The 25,943-nt window shown below is 41.0% G+C and overlaps 3 protein-coding genes across 8 annotated transcripts; 1 reads left to right on the forward strand and 2 right to left on the reverse strand.

Moving 5' to 3' along the window:
• Nucleotides 1–5,329: 5,329 nt before the first annotated feature.
• poc5 (POC5 centriolar protein homolog (Chlamydomonas)) lies at nt 5,330–12,182 on the forward strand. Of its 2 annotated transcripts, none has more exons than XM_017413676.3 (13): nt 5,330–5,414; nt 6,159–6,242; nt 6,974–7,097; nt 7,726–7,833; nt 7,984–8,177; nt 9,091–9,267; nt 9,583–9,687; nt 9,773–9,952; nt 10,161–10,344; nt 10,943–11,076; nt 11,368–11,469; nt 11,741–11,911; nt 12,010–12,182. In XM_017413676.3, exons 2-13 carry the CDS (start codon nt 6,159–6,161, stop codon nt 12,142–12,144), a joined length of 1,698 nt encoding a protein of 565 aa, XP_017269165.1. In that variant the 5' UTR covers nt 5,330–5,414; the 3' UTR covers nt 12,145–12,182. The 2 variants fall into 2 exon arrangements, with proteins under 2 accessions (XP_017269165.1, XP_017269166.1); XM_017413677.3 differs by having other exon boundaries at nt 5,378–5,522.
• ankdd1b (ankyrin repeat and death domain containing 1B) lies at nt 10,042–17,538 on the reverse strand. 5 transcript variants are annotated; one of them, XM_037978632.1, is made up of 16 exons: nt 17,187–17,538; nt 16,148–16,248; nt 15,925–16,023; nt 15,748–15,846; nt 15,471–15,575; nt 15,293–15,394; nt 15,020–15,118; nt 14,479–14,577; nt 14,231–14,329; nt 14,023–14,121; nt 13,849–13,947; nt 13,601–13,696; nt 13,027–13,228; nt 12,768–12,899; nt 12,589–12,670; nt 10,042–12,161 (listed from the first exon to the last, which is right to left on the reverse strand). In XM_037978632.1, the coding sequence occupies exons 1-16, from the start codon at nt 17,359–17,361 to the stop codon at nt 12,128–12,130; spliced, it is 1,722 nt and encodes a 573-aa protein (XP_037834560.1). In that variant the 5' UTR covers nt 17,362–17,538; the 3' UTR covers nt 10,042–12,127. The 5 variants fall into 5 exon arrangements, with proteins under 5 accessions (XP_037834560.1, XP_037834562.1, XP_037834565.1 ...); XM_037978634.1 differs by having other exon boundaries at nt 10,042–10,346; nt 17,187–17,537; XM_037978637.1 differs by having other exon boundaries at nt 12,589–12,674; nt 17,187–17,536.
• A 201-nt stretch (nt 17,539–17,739) lies between these two features.
• Nucleotides 17,740–25,485, reverse strand: polk (polymerase (DNA directed) kappa). The gene is made up of 14 exons (XM_017413703.3): nt 25,126–25,485; nt 24,794–24,913; nt 24,528–24,680; nt 24,061–24,192; nt 23,819–23,969; nt 23,538–23,738; nt 23,157–23,281; nt 22,125–22,291; nt 21,972–22,004; nt 21,784–21,880; nt 21,110–21,281; nt 19,521–20,519; nt 18,384–18,432; nt 17,740–18,293 (listed from the first exon to the last, which is right to left on the reverse strand). Exons 1-14 carry the CDS (start codon nt 25,246–25,248, stop codon nt 18,212–18,214), a joined length of 2,604 nt encoding a protein of 867 aa, XP_017269192.1. The 5' UTR covers nt 25,249–25,485; the 3' UTR covers nt 17,740–18,211.
• Nucleotides 25,486–25,943: the final 458 nt, after the last annotated feature.

The raw sequence follows: 25,943 nt of genomic DNA on the forward strand, positions 1-25,943 counted from the left end.
AGGCGTATGTTCTGTAAATACATCTGCTCTCAGTAAATCAGCGGCTTCAAACTGGACCCCTGTCTGAACAAAAACAAAAGAACTAGAGTCCAATTGGAAGGAAGATGGACCATCCAATCATAGAGGTTAACCACAAGGGTTCAATTCAATCTTGTTGAGTGTTTGAGCATCACATCAATGGAGCATTTCCAGGATATCACTTTACAGCTTTTTTTTATTTATTTTTTCCCTCGTTCTCCTCAAAGGACCCAGCAGAGGAAATTACAAGTCATTGCTATCAGCTTCCCAGCTACAATAAAGTTTATATCCTGTAAGACTTAGCTGTTTTCTTATTGAATGCAGTGTCACCTCTCGAGCAGAGTAAACCTTTAAAGCTGCTGGATGGCCAAACAACATCCAAACGTGATTATTTTCTTCACCACGAGGAGCAGGATCCCCCAACGCCCCGCAGAAGAGCTGTAACTACAGAAATAGCCATCTCTTTCTCCCAGGAATAATTTAAGCACAACAAAGCAGTATTTTTTTCTCCCTTGGCTCATAAGGATCACAAAGGGAGTAAAACTATTGATTATGACCTCACGAAGATTACACAAGCCTTTTATTATAATTGCATAATCTTCACTACACTTCTCTCGAGGGATGTAAGTAGTCTCTTTATGTGATCTGAGAAACAGTGACTGCCTGCTTCCTTTGTTCGACCTGAATGCCTTTGAAACCTGAGAGAGATTCCTTGAGAAAGCAATGGAGGAGAGAGAAGGGAAATAACCTGAATGATGTAACCACAGGGACATCCAACCCTTCAGTATTCACAACATTAAAACCTGTAAACAGTTTCAGCACAACTGGTGAGGCTCCTTAGCTATTGTTGTATTACAGACTTTATTCACGTCATCTGGATCCTTATTCTTCTTTTAGAAAATGTAAATATATATATAAAAGACTAAAGAAATTGCAGTGTAAATGCTGAGTGCTGAATGACAAAAAACTGAGTTGTTAAAGCCAAAAGAAGCAGAACACGAGCTAAAAGCTGAAATGAGAAAAACATAACCAAAAGATAAAAAGGAACAAAATGAGAACAAAATGCAGCAAAACACTCACTAACTAAAAGCTAACAGTAGCACAAAGTACAGCAAGTTTGCTGAAGCAGTATTCAAAGAGAACAATGGTTTTTTTTTTAAGAAATTGTAATGCATTTTGGGGGGAAAGTTTTGAAAAACAAATTTAATATTTTAAAAAGTATAAAATATGAAAGAGCTGAAAATGTCTGCATGAGCTAAATGTTTTGGTATGTGAATAGTTAAAATGGCAAAAATAGTATACAGAGCTATTTACATGTCAAGAAAGGTACAAAAGAAAAAACTATAAAAAGAAATACAATCACTATAGTGTGTGTGCTGAATCAGCATTCAGACAGCAATGACTTCCTGTTAGAGCATCCAGAAAATGCAGCAGACAGTGCAGTCTAGTTGTGCATTTGCTTCCATAGTCTGAATTGCACTCGCCACAAAGACCCCAGAAGGTTTTTGTTAAAGATGCCTGCACAGTGCACAAAGACACACAGACACTGACAAAGGAGCGCTCGCAAATCAACGAAAAGAAAAGCAGCCATCTTTTTTTTTCTCTGAACTGGAGAACACACAAAAGCAGTGACTCAGGGTTTGGGACTCTCTCTTTCCTTTGATTCTGTTTGCCTCTGTTGAAGAACAAACCGCCCTCGAGCCGTAAGACTCCATTTAGTTCTGCCGGAGAGTCGAGGAGCACTTAGCTTAATGTACGGGACAGTAGGATGATGGTCACACACACAGGCAGAACACTGCACATGCGAGGGACTCTGCTCTCTTATCTTTGTCTCAGAGGCACGCACACACAGGCCGAAGAGACTCTCAGGCATTCCATTGATTTTACAATAAAAAATATAGCTCTGATATTACCCAAACATAATTCATCAATTTAAAAATTTGAATGGAGCTCTTAGATGTGACCTAATTTGGGACGTAGCTATAAGATACATACATGCAGCCCTGCACCTTATGCTATTTCAAACAGTTTATTTATGTTTGAGATGATAAAAGAAACACAAAAACGGGGGTTTTGGTGCAAACTTGCAAAGTGCTGTATTTCTTTTTTGTCACATGTTGTTTCTAAAGTAAAATTGCATTGTTAACCTGTTCACAGTGAAACTACAAACCACCTTAAAGGCTGATAACATCTGTCCTATAAAGCTATACAGTCAGCTCTTGTGTTGCATGATTTGTACGCAGTGCTTTAAAACACAAACATTTCTCTAATTATATGCAACAGTTTAAATGTCTGATTTGTGTGTGCAGTCCAGAGACTAAAATTAAAAAAATAAATGCGGTACCTGCAGTAAATAATGAAGCAGTAAAGCTGCACCGGACGACTGTGGATCTTCATCCAGGTTAAAGCTAATGAATGTGTACACTGATTGTGACTGCTTAGATGGGCAAACTGATACAGTTTCCATCTTTACCTTCAGCATCTGTTGCCAGATTCATCATGTTGCAGGGAAATGCTCCAGGTGTTACAAACAGAAATATTCTGCCCATTTTTGCATTTTATCTGGCAGCTGATGCTTTATACTCCGAGTGCAAGCGGTGCGGCGATGTGTTTTAACAGTATCTGATGAACGTGGGACACGAGTGTTCTGAAAGGACGCTGGTGTCACTGACAGAGGGATGTGATGGATTAGAGTATCCTGAGGGGGAAGTCCTGGTCCATCAACAAGTAATGAAAAGTAATTTGAAAACAGCAGGCAGCTATGAATAACTCCACAATGAGTTCTGGTAACATTGTGTCCAGTGAGAGGCCGTTATTGTCTCGCGTGTGAGAAGAAATGGGTGGAAAACATTACGACTGATGATAGCACATTAGTTGTTGTCTTCGGGAGTGATGACAGTCTGTGAATGTGTCTGACTGAAAATCAATCACAGGCAGAGGCGATATTACACCATGTCTGTGATCAATTTCACAAAAAAAAGAGTGCAACAAAGGAAATGGCACAAAGCAACAGCAAGAGACCAAAATGTCACACGTTTTTTCGATTTCTTTTTCTTATTTAAATGCAATGCAAATGTAAAAATCTTGTAAGAAAAACAAATTCCCTCTCGAAGTCAGCCTCTAAACACACGGCAATCCATCCAAATTTCTGTTCTGCCTACCGTTACAAGGTCCTGTATAGTCTATAACGTAGCTGAGCTAAAATACCAGAGGGAAGAAAGTCAAATGGATTGTGATTATTGTCCTGGAACAGATTGAACAGTCTATAAGGAGGAATGTGAGCTGAATACTGTTTCAGCTCGGGAGCTCAGGTGCATTTCTTTTGCTGAGAGGAAGGTGAAATTTACAAAAGGGATCTGAGGAAGGGGTTTGAAGCTCAAGCTTGAATTTAACCTCTGTCTAAAGTAGCTTATTGCTTTTGTCTTCAACACAAAAAGAGCATTTTACAAAGTGAATGGAGGTTTTTCCTCTATGATCTGTGTGTAACTGATTGATTCTAGAGTTTTGGATCTCATGTACGATGTTCTCATTTGAGTCAAACGAGGTGTGTAATTGTTATTGAATTATTTAATTCTACTTGCGTTAATGAAGACAACATGGGTAATAGACTGTCGTTTTTTTATCGCACATGGGACAAATAAAATGCAGTTTAAATCAATTAAAGACAAGTTTTGTGCATTTATTGAGACAAATTTGACAAAAATAATGTGTCCTCTCAGGACTCTTACACAAATTCTGCAGCTTTTTGTTTCTGTAGCACTGTTTCATAATGACCTTTGCAGAGAAGGGAAAAAAGGTTGTTGCATACATTGCAAGATTAAATTCAAAATAAAAAGATCAGAGGCAAAGACAGGGTGACAAACGTTACTTCAAATGAGCACTTCGTGAAACGTGAATCCTCTGCTCTGAAGTGGAAATAAACTTAATCTGTAGAAGTTACGGCTTCCAGTCATTCAACAGGAAACCCTCACTTCCTACAGAGCAACTGGGATTATCCTCTGTGCCTCACGGTCATGCTTCAGATTTAAAGCCTGCAATCACTGTCAAAACATGTCACAGTAAAACAGGGACCTGTGCCAGGCCTTGGTTGCAAAAAAATGCTAGTGATGTTATTTATTTAATGTGTTGAATCGGGACTTTTAACATCTTTTTGATTTTATTTTTAAAACATTACAGCACTGCCAGTCACGCCAACCGTGCTTTCACTTATTGTTTTCTTAAAGTCAGCTTGCAGGTCCTGACAGGACACCCTCAGACAGCAAAGAAAGCTCAGCCAGGTGGTGACGAGGCACAAGTCCAACAGTTTCCTCTCGCAGCTCCGCCACGGCTGAGAGCGACCATATGTCTCTTCTCCCTGGAGTCTGCCACAGCTCAGGACTGCCAAGCCATTAGGCCCATCACACATATGTGCTGCGATACCGTTAAGCACTATAGTCATCGAGTAAAGCAGCAGGAATGTTTGTCTGTGCTGCCTTCGCCTGAGTGAACTACAGTAAGATGACTGCAGGGAGGTTCATAAGGTGGTGGTATTCTCAAAAGACTTACACATTCGTTAGATATGTAAGTTTGCTCTTTTGGTAACTGAGCTTAAATAGCTATAATTACAGCCACAGAGTCTGGAGACCTTGGCTGCTATTACAGGCACACAGTTATATGCAATCCACAAAAACAAACCAATGATATCCGGGGAAACTTTAATAAAATTGCAATACTCTTAAATGTATTTAAATTGTCTTTATTAAAATACATTTACCTTTTTTTTTATAGTCGCACAAGGTTGGTCATTTTGGGGACACTTTATTTACCTTTGTCAAAACTTTAAATAATAATGTATACTGAAATCATTTTGATATATTTGGATTTATCTAAGCGTCCAATTTTTAGACTGGAATTTGGGTAGCATTTTAATTATATCTGCTTTGATTTGATTGTATTTTAGCTTATTTTGTTGCTTTTATTTTAATTCTGCTTTGATTTATTTCTTGTTTATTTTTATGTGATCTTTGATGTGCACCTTGCAATTTTTACATTAAAAACGGTTATATTAATGAATATAATATTTAACTTACTAAAAACATTTACACAGTGCCACCTTACTGTGCCTTTACACACGGCTAAAGTAAGGGTAAATTAAACAATTAATATTCCAAAATCACAGTAAAGGTTTAAATAGACGAGTTTCCTTTAACTGTGGCAGGATAGAGCGTTGTTCCGCTTGTCGTTGCCTTGGAAACAGTTTAACCAATCAGAGGCGATTTACTTGGAACTGTGGGAAATATTAGCCAATCAGAAGGTCTGTTGTTTGAGCGTTAGTCTATTTGAAACGGCAAAGCAAGCACTTTCCAACGGACGACTTAACTTGAGGAAATAGTTACATTCTATAAAAATATAAACAAGTAGGTAATTTTCCATAAACAGTGTTGTATGTACTTTACGTTACGTTAGACCTTCTTGCTTCATACAGCTTAGTTAGATATTTTTACTATGAACTGCAGTTATAAAAGGTATGTTTTGGTCTGCAAAGATTAGCTAGCCTAATGGAGTCAGTAGCTAATAATTGTGTGTGTGAGAGGAGTTGAAAACAGCTTTAAATTTAAAACAAACACAGTTTAAAGGCATTTGGACTTCTTTCGGATTTTTGTCATAGAACACATCAAGTAAGCTAATGCTAATTTGGGTTTGTGCTATAATATATTTTAAATATGTTTATAGATAATCTGTTTTGTGCCCTTTTTTAGATTAAATTGAACTGTTTACTACTATCTGCACTGTTTTAGAAACACACACACACACACACACACACACACACACACACACACACACATATATATATATATATATATATATATACATACATAGCAACCTGTTTCCATCCAGCTTCTTTAGAAATATTAGCATATTTTACTTTAACTTATTCAGGATTTCAAAAGTTTAGTTCTTTATTCTGAACATCTGTTTGTATGATTAGTGTCTATAGCTTGGATCCAACCAGATACAATCGTTTTACTATCATGTATGAAGCATGTATGTGTCACAACAAATAAATCATACAAGAGGCACTAAAATCTGACATGGGTACTTTTTAAAATGTTGTATTAAACTCCAGCTGTTGTCATTGCTCTGTGTGTATTTGGGCTTAGATGTCCTCAAATGAAGAAGAGCCAAGCAGTCCAGTTCTGCCCAAAGACTCAGACCGGGGCAGCTCTGTCTCCTCTGAGCTTCAGGTGAATATATGAAACCTTAATGTAAATTCAGTCACACTGCTGATCTGTGAAACGGTAACGTTACATACAGCAAAGTTGTTTAGGACAATAACCAATACTTGATAGTATTTGATTAATTATTCAAATGAAACAATTTGGTATAAAACAATAGTTGGGCTGTTTATTTAAGCTTTTGATTAATTAAAAACATACCACAGTGTCAACACAATTGTGTAAAGACCCTACCAGTGTTTTAAACTGTTTGTTTGCGAAATTACCTCAGAATGATAGCCCCAAAACACAGTTGCTTTTTATGAGTTACATTCAACTCATTGTACGTTGTTAAAATTAAGGAAGAGGTGGTTTGCACTTCTTAAAAATGCTATATACATTAGGATTTCCTTTGCAACTCAGTTTTGTTACAAACTCAGTTGAACTATTCAAGAGTGATTTGTTCTTTCCTTTTGTTTCTGTATGTTCCTGTAACCCGTGTGTGTTTTTTTAACTCCATTGGTTTTCTCCAGTGGTTTACGGCTCAGGAGTGACACTTCTTCTGACAAATTGCCTTTACTCTTTTTAATCACATTACTGTAAAGTTTTTGTATCACCATGAGTTCTTTGGGGAAAAAAAAAGTAAAAGTAATAATGTACAATTTTTTTGTCTTGTTAATGTCTTCTGTGATGCATGGTTTATCTCTGCACAGCTGGACACACTTGTTTTATTCTGTGTGTGTGTGTGTTTGGATCCGCAGGATGAGTACGAGGAGCTCCTCCGCTATGCTGTCGTCACCCCTAAGCTTGAGACACTTGCCGGTGGTCAGTCGAAGGGTTTGATTTCTCAGAGTAAAGATCGGACAAAGTCACAGCATCAGCCAGGTAATTTGCGTTCTCCTTTGTATGCGAGGCACATCCATAAACGCACACTTTTCTGCAGGTTTCCTGACAGAAACTCAACAGAATCCGCTGCCCCCTATCAAACTTTCAAAGGAGATTTGTCACCTCGGCATATAGAAAGTTTAGTGTCTGTTCATCAGCTTTGGGTTTTCAGCTTATAAGCCAATCTGCAGTAAGAGACTAGATACCAGTGTGCCCTATTGCACCCCCTGTCTCTTTTTCCCTTCTTAAACAGTCCATCAGACTCCCTCCCTTCCCTCCGTTTCAGCTCTCATTGAAGGTTTAGCGCTTTAGCTGTCGTGGAGCAGAGCGCAGGGATGTAGAGAGCATACAGGCTGATTGGTAATGATCTCTTGGAACTGTGCCCACAGTGATCTTTAGAGTGCAGGCTTTCTCCTCTCCTCCCCGCAGAATTTAATTAAGATATTGACATAAATGCATTCTTGGACAAGGAGCATCTTATTCAGCATTCTCACCAGCACATACTATTCTGGTCTTAACCTGTCTTCTGTTTTCTAAATCCTGCTCTCACCTTTAAATAATTTGATTCCAGATTTGTTTTGACAGTGTTTAATTTGTATCCATGTTTAACTCCTGTGTCTTCTGACAGAAACTACAACAGAGGCGAAAGATGGGAGACATTCCAGCAGGAGCGTCAGATCATCACAGGCATCCCCTTTAATCGCTGAGCACTCCACACATTCAAGAGCCCCTCCTGGTAAACTGAATAAAACACAAAGAAAAAAAACCAACAATGTGCAGTTTCTTATTCATTCTTCTTTATATTGAAGAGGCTCAGAAATACCCAGACTATAGAATGAAAGTGCTGTTTTACATGTTCGGTTTGTTTGTGTTTTCTGCCTTTTAGCTGGCCAAACGGCCGGTCGGTCGTCCAGCAGGGTGTCAGCGCTCTCATACACACCCTCAGAAAACTCACAGGCCCCTTCCGAGAGGTCGGTCAGCCCAGACCCCCACGAGCCTGATGTGACAGAGATGTTTGTTTCAGAGGAGAACATCAGCAAAATGGAGAACATTCTAGAGACATGGAGCAGCAACCTGAAGGTTAGTCTGCTTCCTCACACCATAAAAAACCTCCTTCCACTATCAGTTATTCTAGCTTGAGGACTAAACTATAATGTTTACTTCCATAAGGCTTAAACACGGTTTGTTAGTAGAAATGTCAGTTTTCACATCAGTGGTTAACATCGAAACAGGCTTCAACACGCGTTCACGATCATTTGAAACTTTGACAAAAATTAGATTATTTAATGTAAAATAAATGTACTAAACTAAAAAAATTTCCTAGAATTCAATGTCAATAAATAACTTTTTTTAAAATCTGTATCATTTAGCTACTACCAAGCCATTGTGACATAAAGGTAATTGACAGAAACTGTAATTCACATTCATTTCTTTTTACAGTTGATTGTAGCTAAAATTTGAGGCTTGTGTTTTCCCTCAGATCAAAGCTTGTCAAGGAGCTAAATCTTAACAGTCCTTTCTAAATGATGACAGCTTTGCGTATCCTGGAAGCGGTGACCTTTTAATTGTGTGTGTCTAGCAGTGGAATTATTCTGGAGGAGGTAATTGATGTCGAGTGTGTTCATCCTGCCCTTTTTCTTCTGCTGTCGTACATCTCATTCATGGAGCGTCGATGACAACCAATCAGCGCTGATAAAGGAGCAAGAGTTTGACTTGAGGAAAGCCAGAGAGAAGCAGAGCGTTGAGGGAATAAATGTCTAAAGACTCTTTAGATCTTGTGATTCATGAAATGAGTTGGGGAAGTTCTTGATGCAAACGCAAAATCAGTTGTTTGATTTTTATATTGAACTTAGCAAATTTACTTTTTGGAAACAAAGGCTGTGTGACTTTGACGGAAGATGTGTGTTTTTATACTTAAATCTGCTATATATTAAAAAAAAACAGTAATACAAAACATCTCGTGACTTTCCAGTTCTGTGTTCCATTTTTTTAGTCAAACGTGCTGACGGAGCTACGCAAGTGGAAGTTTGTCTTCATGGAGCGACACAAGCTGGAGATGATGAAGGAGAGGGAGAGACACGCAGCCCAGACAGCTGACCTGAAGTCAGAGCTGGATGGCCTGAAGGAGCTGCTGCACACCTACGAGACTTCCAACCAGAGAAAAGATGAGGTGTGTGTATTGATTTCATTTCTGTAGCAGATCTTAACATGGTTGGCAAATATGGATTAAAACTGAGCAGAGTCAAAAAAATAAAAAAGGCTCAAACACCAAAGGGATTATATATTGCATCATAGTAGATTTTTTTATTTTTTTGCACTAAACAGCTCTTCCACAGATGTGGAAAAAGGCCTGTTTCATTTCATATATGCCAACCTGCTACATTCTCATGATAAACTCCCAATAATAATGTAGTGAAACAAACTGATGCAACAGAATCCAAGATAAAATTTCTAATATTAACACGTTTGATGTGTCCCCCTGCAGGTGATTATGAACCTAAGCCAAGTATTGGACAAACAAAAAGAAAAGCTTGAAAAGATGAGATCCTTCACCCACTGGAGACTTCAGCACGCCCAGGCCAAAGAAGAAGTATGAATTCCCGCAAGTTTCTACGTGTGCTTTTTAAATGTTTTCATGCTTTTTAAAAAAAAATGTTGGGCGTTTTCCCCAACAGGCTCACGCTTTTCAGGCGGCGCGGCAGCACTACAACATGCAGCTGAAGAAGAAAGCGTGGTTAGGCTGGCACAGTCTCGTTCAAAAACACTGGAAGGTCAAGGTGGAGCGGGCTTGTCGATCGAGAGCTGAAGAGGTCTGCTCCCGCCTGTCTACAGAGTACGAGGTCAAGCTGGCAGAGGTAAAAAGTAGGAAAAGTGGCTAAATAACCTTTAAATGAAACAGCAGGATTTGTTAGGCCTGTTGAGTTTATTATTTTAGTGTTGCTGATGTACATTTAAGGTGCTTCTTACAGATCTGAGGTTGGAAGTGAGATATGAAACTTTGCAAGTATAATTCAAACCGATAACCAGCATATTCTCTCCGTGCTTCGCCGTCTGTTTCCGCAGCACTACGAGGCTCTAGAGAAGGCTCAGGCGGAGATTCGAAGGCTGCGAATAGATCGAGAGCGCTACGAGGAGTCGATGAAGAAAGCCTTCATGAGGGGTGTATGTGCTCTCAACATGGAGGCTCTCAGCATGTTCCAGTCAGCAGAGGGACGACCAGAGCAGCCCCCAGTTCATGAACAGCATGGTCTGTAACAACATCATCAGAAAGTGTCCATAAACAATCAGGCAAATCAAGTCCCCGAAACTCGTTGTTGTGATAAAAGAGCACCACAAAGCCTCAGTGACGTCAGCTAGGATAAATATGTAGCTTCTTGTTGTTGATGCCAAACTTACATCCTGCCATCGTGCTGGAATAAAAGTCAGGATTTTCCATATTAAGCAGCAGTTCTGCTCGAGCACATGGCTGCTGAAGATGGATCTCATTATCTTTTAGCTTGTTCTTGCATGGTCCTCTGCTCACCCATCTGCTCCTCCAGTTTAATGAGTTTCGCAACCTGAAATGTTTGTCATTATCTGACTGTCAGACTGGACTGCTAACTTTAATACTCTTTCCTGTTTCTTTATGATCTTTCTCATTAATGAGGCAAGTTTTGCACACAGAATAGACACAAAATGTTCTTGTACATTTTCTTTTTTTGCAGGAGTTAAGCTGAAGTCACTATCCACCACTTTTTTTTAAAGTTGCATAGGTGTCTCGATTGTTGAGAGGATGGAGATATTGACATTTAACGTCTCTTTGTTTTAACCAGATGTCCACTTTATATTTTAATATTTTTTTGTAGATTCTGCACCTCCTCGGGATGAGCCTAGATCAGCTCCACCAGCTCACCTCCAGCCGTATCCCTCCACCTCTACAAGGTTTAGTCCAGTCCACTTCGACCACCTCGAGCCTTCTCAAAGGGAACACGATGACATGGTGAGTGCCTGATAAGCTAATAAAACATTCAAACGCCTTATTCTGCCTTACACCATTTTAAATTTAGTTTTGTTTTCAAATTGTTACATCAGCTCATCTTATGTTGAACCTCTGATTGTATTAAGGTTCCTCAAAGAGCTTTACGTTGTGTTTGTCATTCAACCATTCACACGAACACTCATACAGCGCTTCTTATTATATCATTCCTGGACTGGAAGTCAGCTGCTTTATCATCTCAGCACCAGCTGCTTGAGCTTCTTGTCATTTTTTATTTTTTTATCTTTTTCCTAGGTGGGTTCCAGAGCTCCAACGTCCCATGAAGAAGTACTCCCTCCCACCACGGTGGTGCACAGCTCGCTTCCACTTGGTGGCATTGCAAGTTCCCATAAACAGGTCAGCGTTGCACACCTTGACTCCCCGATGTTGATTCATCAGACTTAAACTCAGGAACAGTATCAGCTTTTCGGCTGCTGCTTTATACTTTGACAAAGTGCAGCTCATTTCAGAGAATACAAGCATAAGAAGTCTCTGTGGAGCTTCCAGGGCCCTGAGTGGTTTTAGCTCACTGTTAGCCTGTCATGACTTTACTTTCTTTTCTCACATTTCTTGCTCGATTTCTATTGTTTTATATCCAGTATAAACACAAAAGCGAAACTTGTTTCAGGTCAGTGGTCGTATTGTGACAGCGGGGCAACAGAAACCATCTAAGACTGTGACTGCTCGCATCGCTGCGCGGGCCGACGTTGGTAAATCAGCCCACAGCAACCTGCAGGTGATGGGAGTGGCTCCGCCCATGAGCTCTGTGGTGGTGGAACGTCATCATCCCGTCACACAGGTGAGTAAGCATCGTCGCCGTTGCTATCTGTCGCTAATCCCAGTCCTCACGTGGTCCTGTAAAATAACGTTTCCCCGTTCTTCCTCTTCATCCCTCAGCTCACGGTGGGACAGGCCACAGCGGCTAAGTTTCCTCGATCGTCCCAGCTGAGGCTCACCTCCACTGCAGGCAGAGGCTCCTCCAGAACACACACCAGCTCGTGCCACGTGCACTCAATCAAAGTTGTTGACTGATCGAACACTCGGCCTGTCTAGATGTAAGATTTAGTAAATTCTATGCAAAAACATATTGATTTTTTTATTATATTATTAACAATGTGACAGGTGGATAACAAACCATTCATTTTGTTTTTTTGTAGCTTACCTTCATGAACACAGTACGTGTTTTCTCAGGAGAGTTGTACACATTTTTAATAATACTTATTACTAATTTAACAGCTTAGAATTTCAAAACAGACTTTTTTTTACATTAAAGGTGTTACTTTAAATTATGCACAATTTAAACTGTCAAATGTTTGTGGATGAACCCATGATGTGGAAACAATTCAGCACCATTGGTTGTTTACTAAACCAAAGTCATCGTCTAATGATCTGATGCAGGATGCTTTTTTTTAAATAAATTATTTTACTGCACATTTATTTTAAAAATCCTTGGGTGACGATGGTTTAAACAGCTACCTTTCAGCCTTTATGATGCACTTCCCCTCTTCAGGAAACACAGCAGCTCTTGCTGCTGGTGTTCTCTGCCTCTGAACGTATCCTGTCTGGAAGACAAATTAACGTTTAACACACAAGCGAGAGCAGCTCGGCAGTGTTTGTCAGCTTGTTGTTTATGGAAACTGGTTAACCGAAGGCACCTGCTGCTTTCCTGTTCTCAGTGAGGATGAGACCCTGATAGAGTTCTTTAGCAGGACTCCTCTGAGCCAGCTCCTCCCCATGCAGCCAGATCAGCAGCATCCTGTTCCCGTGCTCTTTGTAGCTGTGCTGACCTGTGGACAAACAAAGCAGTTCCACTTGTTTCAGCTCCAAAAAAAAGAAATAATCACAATTTTAAGGAGCGTTAGTTCCTCACAGATTAAAAACATTATGTCTTTATCAGGTTTTCTAAATTCCCACCTGTCCACTGCTCCTCAATAGCAGAAACCTGCTCCTTGGTGAAGCCCCAGTGCTCTGCCAGTCTTTTCCAGTCCCTTGCCTTCATCTGCTCGTACGCCAGGCGCCAAGTGACCGAACGGAGCTGCTTGGTCCCGTGGCGGTGGTCAAGCTTAAACGTTAACGGATGCTCGCTGCGAACGCTTTCATTAAGCTCCGGGTTGGCCTGAAAGGGCAATTAAATCATGTCAGTAGAATGATAAAGGCCACCAGCCTCAGAGAGAAACAGCAGCTTGGGGAGATATTATTGGCAAAACACCAGCACACATGATTACTAATATGAATGCCAGAGTTAAACACTTTTACCATCAATAATTTCAGGGAATCGTGCATATCTTTAATTACATTGATGGTAAATTGGCTGTCAAATGTTTCTGGGTTGCAAATCTTTTTTTTATTTATTTAAAAAAAAAAAACATTGGATGGTTTAATGTTATTAGAGGAGATTTAGCTAATGGAGAATGTGGCGTCGGAGAATAAATCATTTATGATGAAACCAAAGATGGATTATGCTGCAGCAGGTTGAACTTTCTCTCACCTGCCTCCACGTGTTGTATCTTTCTGCTTTGATGATCATGTCCACAATAATCACCTCATCTGCTCTGGCTGCCACACCCAGAGCTGTCTTGCCCTGCTGCTCCAAACCCAGCATGCAAAAAAGATGCATTATCTCATTTACCATTAGATTTTCTGATATTTTAATGTATTTCACTGGCGTTGTGGCAGATATTAATCACGTTTAGAAGGTTTAGCATAATGATATTAGTAACTATGTGGATACTTTACTCTGTCCCGGAGTGTTAGATCCACGCCGGCTTTAAGAAGCATCTCCACAACTTCCATCTTGGCGAGTTCTGCAGCAAGGTGCAGGGCAGTCTGGGACCTCTAACAGTGCACAGTGCAACACAGGTTTACTGCTGTCCGTTGTTCCCAAGTTTCACTGGGTGAGGCTGATCGTACCTTGTCGGTGGCGTTGATGTCGCAGCCCGCCACGAGCAGAGAATGGATGACAGGAATGTGGCCGTTCCTCACAGCCACGTGGAGAGGCGCCTCGAGGTGCTGAGAAAAATACATTCTCTGTGACAAACGCTTCAAAGAGCAAAGCTGATATGTGTGAGTCATCGGTGTTAGAGGAAAGCTTTGCCCCACTCCCCTCTGGTTCGCTCACCTGATCTTGAAAATCTGCACTGGCGTGGTACTCCAACAGGAGCTGGACAAGGGGAGTGTCACCCTTTCCTGAGACCTGATGGAGAGCGCTGCGTTTGGCCTACAAAGATATGGAGCTCAGCTCTACAAATTGAATCTTATTGCTCATTTTAATAACTAAATATACAGATTGCAGACAATCTCATTAACAGATGGACAGCATAGGGCAGGAAAATCGAATTTATTTGAGTGTTTACAGTCTTATTGCACCTCTGTGAGGAGGTTGGGGTCGCAGCCAGCCTCCAGCAGGGCCAGGACACATTCTTCTTGACCGCTGTCTGCAGCCTGGTACAAAGCTGTCTCACCGTCCTACAACACCATCGGTTTCAATCAATGCTGCTTCCTAACAGGTAGAGACTGACTTTTTAATTGGCTTACCCTTAAAAAAAAACAACTCAATCAAAATGACTTTAGCTTTTCCAACATTAAAGGAACATAAACGGATGTTAAGCATTTTTCTAACAAACTATTTAAATGAGAAAGTACGTGAAATTATATCAGCTTGAATTTTGTCCCTCGAGTGCCACCGTCAGAAGAATATTTGGCCACAGATGTGTTTTATCAAAGCTCAATGTTCTAGTCAGAGCTTCAGTTCAGTCAGATCCCACTTTGTGATGTTTTATAACCGGAACACGTTTGAAACATCTCAATTAATCACAAGTAGGGCCGCCACTCAGGAGCGCTTTATTCACTGAACACGGAGTCACAAACCAAACTGTGATGGGGAATCATGTTTGCACCGGTCGTCTACCGTGTTGACTTCGTCCCGAGTATCAAAGCTCTGCAGCAGCAGTTGGACGGCGTCCAAGTGGCCGTTCCTGGCAGCTAAGTGCAGGGGCGTGTCCCCTCTCTGGCAGAAGGGAGGGAGGGAAACGACACACATCAAAGAGTGTTTGACTTTCTCTCAGGTGTGACGCAGGAAAAATGCCCCCAGGCACACTTGGAGCAAAAAAATAATTTTAAAATTGCCTTGTTTATGCTGTGAAAGATGCACCAAAAACTGACAAGCAACACACTCTCAGACCTGGTTGGGCTTCATGGTGGCCATGTAGTAGGGCTCCATCAGGATCTGTAACATTTCAATACATCCATGTTCTGCTGCCAGTGCAAAGGGCCGGTGTCCTGACTGAAGTAAACAGGGAAATCAGCCATGCAGTCGTACACACTGAATGTCCTGTACCTCAGTAGGAAGTAAATGATACCTGATCATCTCTGTCCAACTCTTTCATCTGCAGATCGTTTATAATGTACTTTATGATTTCTGTGTGGTTGTTGATGGCGGCGCAGTGCATAATGTTCAGTCCTTCCTGGGGGAGAAAAAAACAACAACATTTCTGTCAAATTAGGTAGACCTAATTTAGCATGAGGTTTTTAATAAGATGACTCCACCAGTGTTAGCTTTATTATTCAGAATATTTAGTTTTTAAAAAAAAAAAAAAAAAAAGATAAATGAGTACATCTCTCATCGTCCTACTTTACCTCGTTTTCAACCTTCTGTTCAGCTCCAGCCTGCACCAACAGTTTCAGGATCTCCAAACTCCCGAACCACGCAGCCAGATGAAGAGGTGCCACGCCGTACTGCCCGAAACAAAACACAAAGAGGTGCTTTGTTGTTCACTTTAATGCGTGCGTTAAGCGTTTTAAACCACACCTCACCTTGTCCTTTTGGTCCACCTTGACCCGGCGCTGTAGAAGGAACTGAACAGCTTCCTTGTTTTTGCCAGCTACAGCAAAGTGAAGGGCTGTCCTGTGATGCTGTGTCAGTATTCACAAACATATTATTAGTTCTTCAGGAGTTTATCCACAACCCTCCATGTGAATCAAGTTCTATTCATGTGCGACAGCAAATAATGTAACAGAGTTGTCTTATGAAACCCACCAAATTCCTCGCATTAACGTTAAGACTTTTTCCAAGATACTTCATGGTCTCCACATCGTTCCTCTTTGCCGCCTCTATGAACTGCTTCTCCGTCTCCAGTACTGCAGCCACACATTAAAAGATCCGACACATTTTTTTATATGGAAACATTCACACAGACAAAAACAGAATCCAACAAAGTCCAAACCTAAACAGTATCTTACTTAAAAAAAAATAATCAAGTGTGCACTTCTCTAAGAAGTTTACTTTTCTGATTCAATAAGTAAACCCCAGTTTTAATTCAAGGTTTTATGTGTTATGACACTGAAATATATCTGGCTCTAACTAAGTCTTAAAATTAGGTCAACTTTTATCTGATAAACAATAAGTTCACATAACCTTCTATCCAAGCTGTCATTTTGATTAAAAAAAGACAAACTGGAGATGTTTGGGCCTAATGGATAAAAGAAGGCTCGTTAAAAAATATCAGCCGAGCTCGGTTACTGAGGGCTGACGATTCGGATTTGTTTTGGCCAGGCACACCCAGACATCATGGAGAGGTCCAAAGTTTTCTCTAATCAAATGTGAGGCTGTGTGTTCGACAGCTGAAACGGGGTCCTGCAACAGGACACAGAAACAAGTCCACAGCAGGAAGACTGAAAATGGGATGACCCTGATCACAAGGGCCCAAGGTTCAGACCTCTGCCCCAGCTGAACTGGTGTGTTGGGACCTTAACAGAGCCGTGCAGCAATGCAAAACGTCCACAAACTGAAGCAGCGTTGTAAAGAGGATTGGGCTTGAGGTGGTTCTGCGATAACTTAGCAGAACTGAAGAGTTCCAACACGCTGATTCAGCAATTTCTCCTCTACGTCTGGTATTTACGTCGTTTTCAAACACGGTAAGCACCAGAGGATGCTTCCCATGTTGTGTTCCCTAAAAATGTCACTCTGACTCAGTGAAGAACAGATAACGCAGAGTAAATGGAGCTCTAAGAAGAGCCTCGCTCCCAAATAATTCATTATAACTGTTTGAAACTCTTCTTTCCTGTTGCGTACTCACACATTTCTTTGTTGTCATAGCTGCTGTCGGCCTCTTGCTCAGAGTGCTTGTTGAGTATAAAGTCAGCGAACCCCCTGACGGTCTCCTTTCGCATCCACTTTTGGGGGTCCAGATCCTCCTTCTTGGGACAGCGCTCCTTGATCATAGTCCTCAAAGCCCCGACTCTTCGTTCCATCGGGAAGTTCCTTCAAACGACCTCTTGGCAAGAAGAAGTGTCACCAGGTTTCCCCGCAGTCCCAAGCGGAGCAGGACTCGAAGTGGATCACAAGTTTCTGAGGGCTGATCCGTGTTTACTTTACCGGCTCACGCCCTGAAAAAAGGTCCTCTGATAGCAGGGGAGTGCGTTTAATGTGACTCGCTTCGACTGCGTGTGTGACTAGAAGGAGGGACGCCTGCAGATTATTTAAGTTTGTTGACTTTTCAATCACGCAGAAAGATTTATGAAGCTGAACGTCATGCTCTGGTCGTCTGCTGAGGAACGTTAGGCATGATTCAGTCACAAAAACAGTCGAATCAAATTGGAGTTTGGTTTTAAAAAAATATGACACAAAAGTGAGAATTCAGGCAGGATATTTATTACATATCTTCATTATCAGTATGGACAAAAAATTAAGAAATCACTGAAATAAATTAAAGATAAATTTTAAAATCTGAAGCCAGAAGCAGGTTTAAATATCATCATGTTCACATCAGAATTCTTAAATAAAATATAAGCCTCACCAAGTAAAAACATGTAGAATATGGAATAAAATTTAAATATGTGAGAAATTACTATATTTTTGTGTATGGCTTAAAAAATAAGTTACTTAGTGCAAGTGTTTGGTTTCTCATGGCAGCTTTTTTTATATATATATATAAGATATATATAAGATGATTTTTGTGAGGAGAGTTAAGGCTGCTGACTTCATGGCATAATTTAATAAAAATAAACCTGTTGAATGAAACCATGAGACTGAAGGAGCTGAGCGCCACTCCTCGCTGCAGAAAACCTCCCAGGGTGGGCGGATAATCTTCATGGGTTACCATCACCGGAAGAACTTGTCGATGGTGTTGTGAAGAGCGGCGCTTTTAGCTTTTTTAGACGGAGGAGAGGAAGGCGTGTCTCGTCTAAGACGAGAAGGAAAGCAAAGCATTTTTTAAAAAAGGAAAATAATTATGCATAAAATGTACAGAGCAGCTGCAAACATTTTGTTTCACCTTTTGTTTTTGCCTTTACTCGCTTGTCTTGACAGTAGAAGTCTGCTGTCTACGGAGAAAAACGAACAAGAACAAAAAAATTACTTCCTTTCTAATCTTTTTTTCTGACAAAAAAACAAAAAAGAAGACACAGGGTGAGGAGGAACGCGGATGTAGCGTCGCCTCGGCACCATAAAGACTGCAGTTCCACAAGCCGGCTCGTTAGAGAACCAGGCTCCGGGTCTTTGTGGGAAATGAAAAGGTGAGAAAGTGATTCTGTCGTTTCCAACACCAGGGGCTCAGGGGGCCACCGTGGGGTGAAATGAGATGTCTTTTTCTCGGTGTGAATCGATACAACCTTCTCATACAGTGTCACTGTCAGCAAACAACAGGGTCAGAGGTCACCGGCAACCCTTGAGACAGACAATGCTTCTGTTCACTCTGAAGGAGTCACACGCCCGCGGTTTATGGGCGTTTTTAAGAGCCTTGGATCCTCAGCAGAGAATGGATCCATCCTCTCAGAGTGAAGGAACAAATGACTTAGCGGCACAAAGGACTAGTTGAGTAATCACCTACCTACCTGCTCTGCAGCTACTTAGCATAACTTAACATATAAAGCTTAACGACTTCTGCAAACTTTGTGTTATTTTAGCCATTCATATAACAAAACATTTAGCTCATTCGGGAAATGGGATCTCTTTAATTTGCCTCAGCGTACCCAATCTGCTTTTATCTTATGCTACTTTTAATGTTTAGCTTCTGTTCTGCTACTTTTAGCTTTTAGCCACCTCTTTGCTGCTTTTAGCTATCCTTTTGACGGTTTTAGCAAACCCTTTGGTACTTTTAGCATCTAGCTAACCTTTTGCAACATTTAGCCTTTAGCCAACCTTTTGCTGGATTTTAGTTTTAGCTGGCATTTGTGCATTTTTTGACTCGTGTTTTGCACCTTTTAGCTTTTAGCTAGTGTTTCAGTTTCAGCTTCTCCATCAAATTTCCGCAAAATCATTCAGCACTCAGAGTTGGCACGGTCTTTTCTGTGAAACTGCAACTTCTCGTTTATGTTTTGTCTGTCTCGTGCATTGTGAGCAAACATCTTTCTTGCATGTCTGCCAGTAAAGCTGAATCTGACGCAGAGTGAAGAAAAGTGAACCGGCTCACCTTCGGTCTTGCTATTTTTAACTGCAGATTGTCCTCCGAGCTCATGCAGGACCTCCTGGTTCAGGCAGAGGTCAACGTGCCGGTTGAAGACGGCGAGGTCATCTGTGTCCTGGGTCAGCTGACACACCGGGCAGACGAGGACGGGGCTTTCACCACGACCTGACCGGTGCTCCTGCAAGGTCCCGGGTCTGTTGTCACCTTCAATCAGCAGAACCTTTTGAACAGAATTGTCCTTTAGGCCATGTTGGCCTTCCGGAAGACAAATGTTGCTCGACTCCAGCCCTTCACCGTTTACTGACTGCTCCTTTTTAACTTTGTGCGCTCCGTTCTGTTTGTGCACCGCTTCGTATCTCTGATTCTCCGGGTCTAACTCTGCTGCCGAGTCTTTGGTTAGCTTTGTGGCGTCGTCATTAAGACAGCGGTCTATGTGTCTGTTGAAGACGTTCAAGTCAGTCGTCTCGACTTGTCTGAAGCACACTGGACACGTGAGGGATTCTGTTTGTGTCCCACAGCCTGATGTCGACGGATGAGCCTGAACAGAGACAGCAGGCTCATTTTCAGAAAGGTCTGAAGCGACGCCGTTGTTCTGGTTTGCTCGAGCCTCTTTAGAGTCACTCGTTAAAGAAGTCATCTTAGAAACGTCTTCCCCACATCCTTCAGATTGTGTGCTTAAATTAGCTGCTAGGAGTTGGAGTCTTTTGGCACGAGCTCTTTGAAAGAAGGACTGCTGGGGTTTCTCATCAGTTTGCCTTCCTTCTGAACGTCTCTGCTCACTTTGCCAGCCAGCTTCGTCTCGTCTGCCGTCTTTCTGCGCTGTTAGATGAGCCAGAGGCTGTGAAGTTTGGATCGGGTGATCAGAGGGTTGCTCTTTTTCGAGGCCCTGCTGCATTACTCGGGCAGAGCGACTGCAGTCTGTCTTGCCTGGCTGAAGAAAGCCAACGATGCTCCTCTGCATGGGCGTCTTGTCATCCACACTGACAAAGGCAGATATTCGAACACCTAAAAGCACAAAAAGAGAAAGGGAAATTCTAATGACGCGCAGCATATTACAATTCACTTAGATTTATTGTTTTCCTGTTTTTTTTTTTCCCCTAAGGTTTTTGCAACCTGACTATTTCTGCATACTTTGTGCCATTTTAGCCATTCATATATCAAAAAGTTCAGCTCATTCAGGAGATGGGCGCTATGAACTTTGGTTTCATTACCTTTTATACTTTTTCAAAATATTTAACTTTATTTACAAATATTTTCCCCTTAGAAAACCACAGAGATCTCCTTAATTCCTTTAAAAACATATTGAAATCTGCTTCACCACAGTGGCTTTATTTTTGTCTTCTTAAGATACTTTTAGCTACTGTTCTGCAACTTTTAGCTTCTAGCCCTTTGCTATTTTTAGCCAGCCTTATACTGCTCTTAGCTTTTTGGCTTTTAGCTACCGTTTTGCTTCTTTTAGCTTTAACAACTGAGTTTCAGCTTCCTCAGCAAAATCACTCAGCATTCACACAGCATTTTTGCAGAAAATACACTTTTTCCAGCTTTAATCTAGCTATAATAATTGATATGTCATTTATAATGTTAAATGTGATTACCCATAAGCCTCAGCCTCAGTGGTTGGGGACTTTCATTTTCTATTTCCATTTTCAGTAAGTCCTTAGCGACAGCAAAGATGTCCTCCACCGTAGCAACAGCGCATGAGAGCGTCTGCGCCCTGGTTTTTACCTCAAAGTTGACGTTCTTGAGCTTCAGAGTCACCGTTTTACCCTTCAGAAAAAAACAAACACAAAACACTTGAAGCCAAGATGATCAATACAGCTGTTCGACAGGACTGACAACAGAAAGATGGAAATCTGTGTAGCCTCTCATATGGAGTGTGTTTCATGCGTGTTCATAGTAATGTGATCATCTCCCAGGGGGAATACTTCTGAGGCGAATAGTGGCCCCTGCTGTCTCTTTAATGGCCCTCCATTTTCTCTTGCTATTAAGGGACTAAGGCAGGGGGGCCAAGCTATCTGGGCCATCCTCCATCGATTCAGAAAGAAATGGACAGGTTGATGTAACTGCGAGATTCAGCCTGGAGTTTAGGAGATGCTTGAAAGGCCAAGAATAGGATGGCATTGTTACCAGAAAAATGTTTTTATAGTGATATTTCCATTTCATTTTTCACAACAGCAATGATTTTACAATATGTAAAGTTACTGTGATTTTTTTAACCCTCTGAGATACCTTTATGTTGGAAAGAAATAAAGCAGCTTTCATTCAGTACCTTTAGCCCTTCTTTCTTCATGTCCTCTGCCAGATCTTCACAGAGCTCTCTGCATAATAACAACTGCTCATCAGGTTTACTCAGTTCTTTAAATGTTCTGTCAGTATGAATCAGAAATCAGAGTAAAAATCAACAGAATAAACGTGACGTAAAGGAACCATGTTGATGGCTATCTTCATGAAACATACCTCTCTGTGCTCATACTCTTTCTTTCTTCGTGTCTGAATAAAAGTAAAAAAAAAAAAAACAGAAAATAATTTCCTCCTTTTTTTTAGCTTGACTGATTTTTAAAAAAAAATCTAATTTCCAATTAGCTGCTCTAAATATAATAAAATGAACACCTTGGTAGAAACGTGGAGCCGAGACCCAGGGCAATCTGCATGAAGTGATGCCAAGCCGTCTCCGAGAACAACAACGACAACAGTGCCATCTGCTGGCCAAGGTGTGCGCAGCTGGTGATCCCCAGAGACTTCAGCATTTTTTCACTCACCTTCCCAATGCCACAAACCTGAAGAAATACATAAAATACAGTTTTACTGCACACATTTACCGATAAGTATTTTAACCCAGATCTCGTTCCAACATCTGAAATACATGACAATATCTGTGTGCCACGTGTGTTAAAAGAAAACAACACACAGCAAACAATGAGCTCCTGCATTTTACAACCTTTACTTTTCAACAACCACTTTCTCTAACCACTTAACTCTTATGTCAAGAGCTAAAAATCAAGTGAAAGGGCTGCAAATAATATACTCTTCCTCCAATGTAGATGTGAAAACTTTCACATTACAACTAAAAGACAGCAATCAAGTTCAATCGAAGGCAACCAAACTGCTTTTCTGGTGGCTAATTCAAGGTTGTTTAACTTCAGCGTGTCCTAAAAGAAATGTATGTTTGTGTCAAAATATATTTGAACTTAACATTAGGATCGGTTAGGTATTTAAAGGTTTGATATAAATAAATATCTAGTATCTGATGTTGAAAAGAATGTCCAAGAGACGCTGTCAGCCGAAGCTGGCGTGACGCAATCAGCCGACGGTGTCGCTAAATACAACATCCAGCTGTGTTGCAAGTCTCGCAGCTGTACACTGACTGCACAGCGTGTTACATCCCTTATTACATCAATAATCTTAATGTAAACAAAAAAAACGGACCTCGTGTGGCAACAGCAAAGCGACTTTTTGCCACCAGGTCATAGATATAACATTAGTTAGCGAGTGCTAACATGATCCTGCTGGGGCGTCCTGAATGACCCGTGGCTGCATCCATGCATTCACACGTGAAACTTTAGATATATGCGAGTGAACAATCTGCACTGAAACAAGCAGTTTGTTTGTTATATTTTCATTTAGGTGATATTTTTACTGTACTTTGCGAACAGGAAGCTCCTGGATGAAGTCCATGACCGCCTCCCTGGTGGGGAGGAGTCTGTACTGTCCGTTGGGCTTGTTCTTATCACTGCAAACTTTGGCAAGCATCGTGTTTGGGGCAATTCCTAGAAGGTTGACAAGTCAGAATCAACAAGTAAACTTGATGTTTTAAGTTAATGATACTGAGCAACTGATTTCTAACAATATTATTGCTGACCAGGTTTGTAAACGCCAAGTTAGACTGAAGTTTCTTTGAAATCTATATTGTTTAGCATTAACTCTATTCTGAATATAAGAGACTTTAGAATATTAGGGATATTTTTTTTATGTGGCTTTAAAGATATAATGTCCTATTAGGTATGTCCCAAAGTTTTTCCTCACCTGCGCTGGCAGTCAGCATGGTCTTCTGCTCAATGCGGAAGCGCATCTCTCTCACGGCCTCCTCCACAGACAACCCAAACACCTCAGATCTACCACCAGCTCCCCCCTCAGAGCCAGGCAGGTGGGGAGAGGAGGTCGGACTGTCCTCAAAAAGGACTGGAGAGAGCTCTGCCTCCTGATGACGTTGAGCCTGCTTTTCATCTGCACAGAAAAGATTTCCCACGTGACCAGATAGATTCCTGGTGCACAAAAGATTTGTACTTTTGTTCATTAGGCCGTACCCAAAGCACCGCTCTGGGAGGAGAAGCGATGGGTACGGGAGGACTCTGGCCAACTCTGCCTCTGCTTCAGGTGGTCTGTGAAATCTAAATAGGCCTCATCCAGACTCATCGGCTGGAAGTGAGGATCGTAGTCTGCAAAAATCTCCCGGATCTGAGAGATGCACTTTATGAGCACCTCTTACGGCGACACAAAAAGCATAGCGTGGCTTTTGTTTTGCAACTGTTCAGGTGTTTGCTCTTACCTCATCACTCACGGCTCTGTATTTATCAAAATTGGGAGGCACAATCACCAAGCTGGGGCAGAGTTTCTTTGCAATGAAGCCAGGCATGGCGGCTCGAACCCCGTATTTCCTGGCATGATAATTAGATGTAGACTAAAAATGAAAAAAAACAAACAAAAGGAAGAACGTTTGCTTTAGGATCATACAGGCATGGTTTTAAAAGTAATAAATGTAAAAATTTATGTTTAATTGTGCACATTGTGTCATATAAAGTAAATAGTTTGTATAGTGTTCAGTTTTATTTAGTGAAACAAACTTGTATTTTAGTGAGATTTAACTTCAAATGTTAGTATTTGGTATTAAAAGTATTATTATTTATGACAATGTGGCATGCAGAAACCTAAAAGGTTAATTACTCTGACATATAACTAAACAAGTATAAAAGTAGTATGTATAATATTTGTCTGTTTCTTTAATATTTCACCCACCAGCATACTTGAGGATCCTACAGCCATCGGCTTGTCCTTCAGTTCGGGACAGTCTCTCATCTCCACGGCTGCATAGAAAGCATCCATGTCCACATGCACAATCACTCTGCTCAGATCCCGACTCCTCTCCAGCTCCGAGAACAACTTTTCCACCTACGTCAAGATTTTTCTTTTTAAGTTCTTACATGACAGGCGATCACGTTCACGTAGCCTCTGACCAGGAAGCCACGTCAGCTTTACTGTGATGTGTCTGTAATATGTCTAACCTGAGCTCGGGCTTTCTTTAGCTGTTGTTCTGTGATCTGAGCCTTCTGGAGCATCATTTTCTCAATGCGCTGGTTCACCTGCTGCTCCCTTTTCAGCTCATTCTCGTAAAACCTGGATCCCTGCAAGATAAGGTCATGGATAAATGCTTTTTATTATACAAGAGATAGTAACCGCAAAGTAAATGCCACAGCTCTTTTTTGTTTATATACATTCTTCTCTATACAGCCTTCAGTAATGACTAAGAGTCATTCACATGATCTCAGAGAGTAGGTAGCAGTAAAATGCTGGTTTAGAGTGTATTTTAGTGTTTATGAGCTGATTAAGTCTCTACCTTGGACGCTTCCATGATGATTTTATTGATCTTGTCTCTGTCAAGACCCTCCATGCCAGCCTTGTTGTCATTGAGCGCCATTCGGGAGAGAAAGCTCTCCTCTTTGGTGGCTGCAGCCTCCATCCTGTCGTTTTGTGGCAGTCTGACCCCGTTTAAAACACCTTGCTTGAAGATATCCTAAGTCTGTGCTCCATTTTGTTGTGTCGTTTTCTTCTGGAGGAGAAAACCTCACGGAATAACCTTAAAAAAACACGCTCCCTTACCCTATACAACCTTAGCGGTATACGTGAATTGAAAACTCTCGGCTGTCTAACGTTCATGTCCCTCCATGTTTTGAAAGTCGATTTTGGCGCCACTTCCGCATACGTCATCATCGACGAGGCGGAAACAACCGAAAAAATAAAGTCAAAGTCAAAGTCAGCTTTATTGTCATTTCTGCAATATATCACAGACATATTGAGAACTGAAATTTCTGTTCTCTCTGGGCTCCCTGGCCACACAAGAAAAAGTGTTTAAGAATTATAGTAACAAAAAGAACAAAAAAACACAAATGACAAAATTGTAACCAAAATGTGAATAACAAGTTTGAATAGTGCAAATTATAACAAAAAAAAAAAACAAAACAGAGTGTAGATTGTAGAGTCTTCTAGACAGTAACCAAGTACTTTCAGTGCAAGGTGGCAATGAACATTCAGCAGTAAGTGTATATGTGCAAAATTTGCATGAGGAGAGTAAAATATATATATATAGTTATTAATTATTGTACCGAGAATACTGTTTGAATAAAGTGCAATTCCTTAGCAGCAGCTTAATTACAG

This window comes from Kryptolebias marmoratus, linkage group LG1, assembly GCF_001649575.2.
Source record: "Kryptolebias marmoratus isolate JLee-2015 linkage group LG1, ASM164957v2, whole genome shotgun sequence".
NCBI classification, from domain to species: Eukaryota; Metazoa; Chordata; class Actinopteri; order Cyprinodontiformes; family Rivulidae; genus Kryptolebias; species Kryptolebias marmoratus.

What these genes read in the sequence shown, in the direction of transcription:
- polk (XM_017413703.3), bottom strand. Translation starts at nt 25,248, where the DNA reads ATGGAGGCTGCAGCCACCAAAGAGGAGAGCTTTCTCTCCCGAATGGCG. An exon ending in AGGAGCTTCCTGTTCGCAAA is followed by an intron (nt 22,292 to 23,156) that starts GTACAGTAAAAA and finishes GTATTTCTTCAG; the next exon opens with GTTTGTGGCATTGGGAAGGT. An exon ending in AGTAAAGGCAAAAACAAAAG is followed by an intron (nt 18,294 to 18,383) that starts GTGAAACAAAAT and finishes TTCTCGTCTTAG; the next exon opens with ACGAGACACGCCTTCCTCTC.
- poc5 (XM_017413676.3), top strand. Translation starts at nt 6,159, where the DNA reads ATGTCCTCAAATGAAGAAGAGCCAAGCAGTCCAGTTCTGCCCAAAGAC. An exon ending in CCCAGTTCATGAACAGCATG is followed by an intron (nt 10,345 to 10,942) that starts GTCTGTAACAAC and finishes ATTTTTTTGTAG; the next exon opens with ATTCTGCACCTCCTCGGGAT. An exon ending in TTGCAAGTTCCCATAAACAG is followed by an intron (nt 11,470 to 11,740) that starts GTCAGCGTTGCA and finishes AACTTGTTTCAG; the next exon opens with GTCAGTGGTCGTATTGTGAC.
- ankdd1b (XM_037978632.1), bottom strand. Translation starts at nt 17,361, where the DNA reads ATGGAACGAAGAGTCGGGGCTTTGAGGACTATGATCAAGGAGCGCTGT. An exon ending in CTATGACAACAAAGAAATGT is followed by an intron (nt 16,249 to 17,186) that starts GTGAGTACGCAA and finishes GTGTGGCTGCAG; the next exon opens with TACTGGAGACGGAGAAGCAG. An exon ending in ATCTAACACTCCGGGACAGA is followed by an intron (nt 13,697 to 13,848) that starts GTAAAGTATCCA and finishes GGTTTGGAGCAG; the next exon opens with CAGGGCAAGACAGCTCTGGG.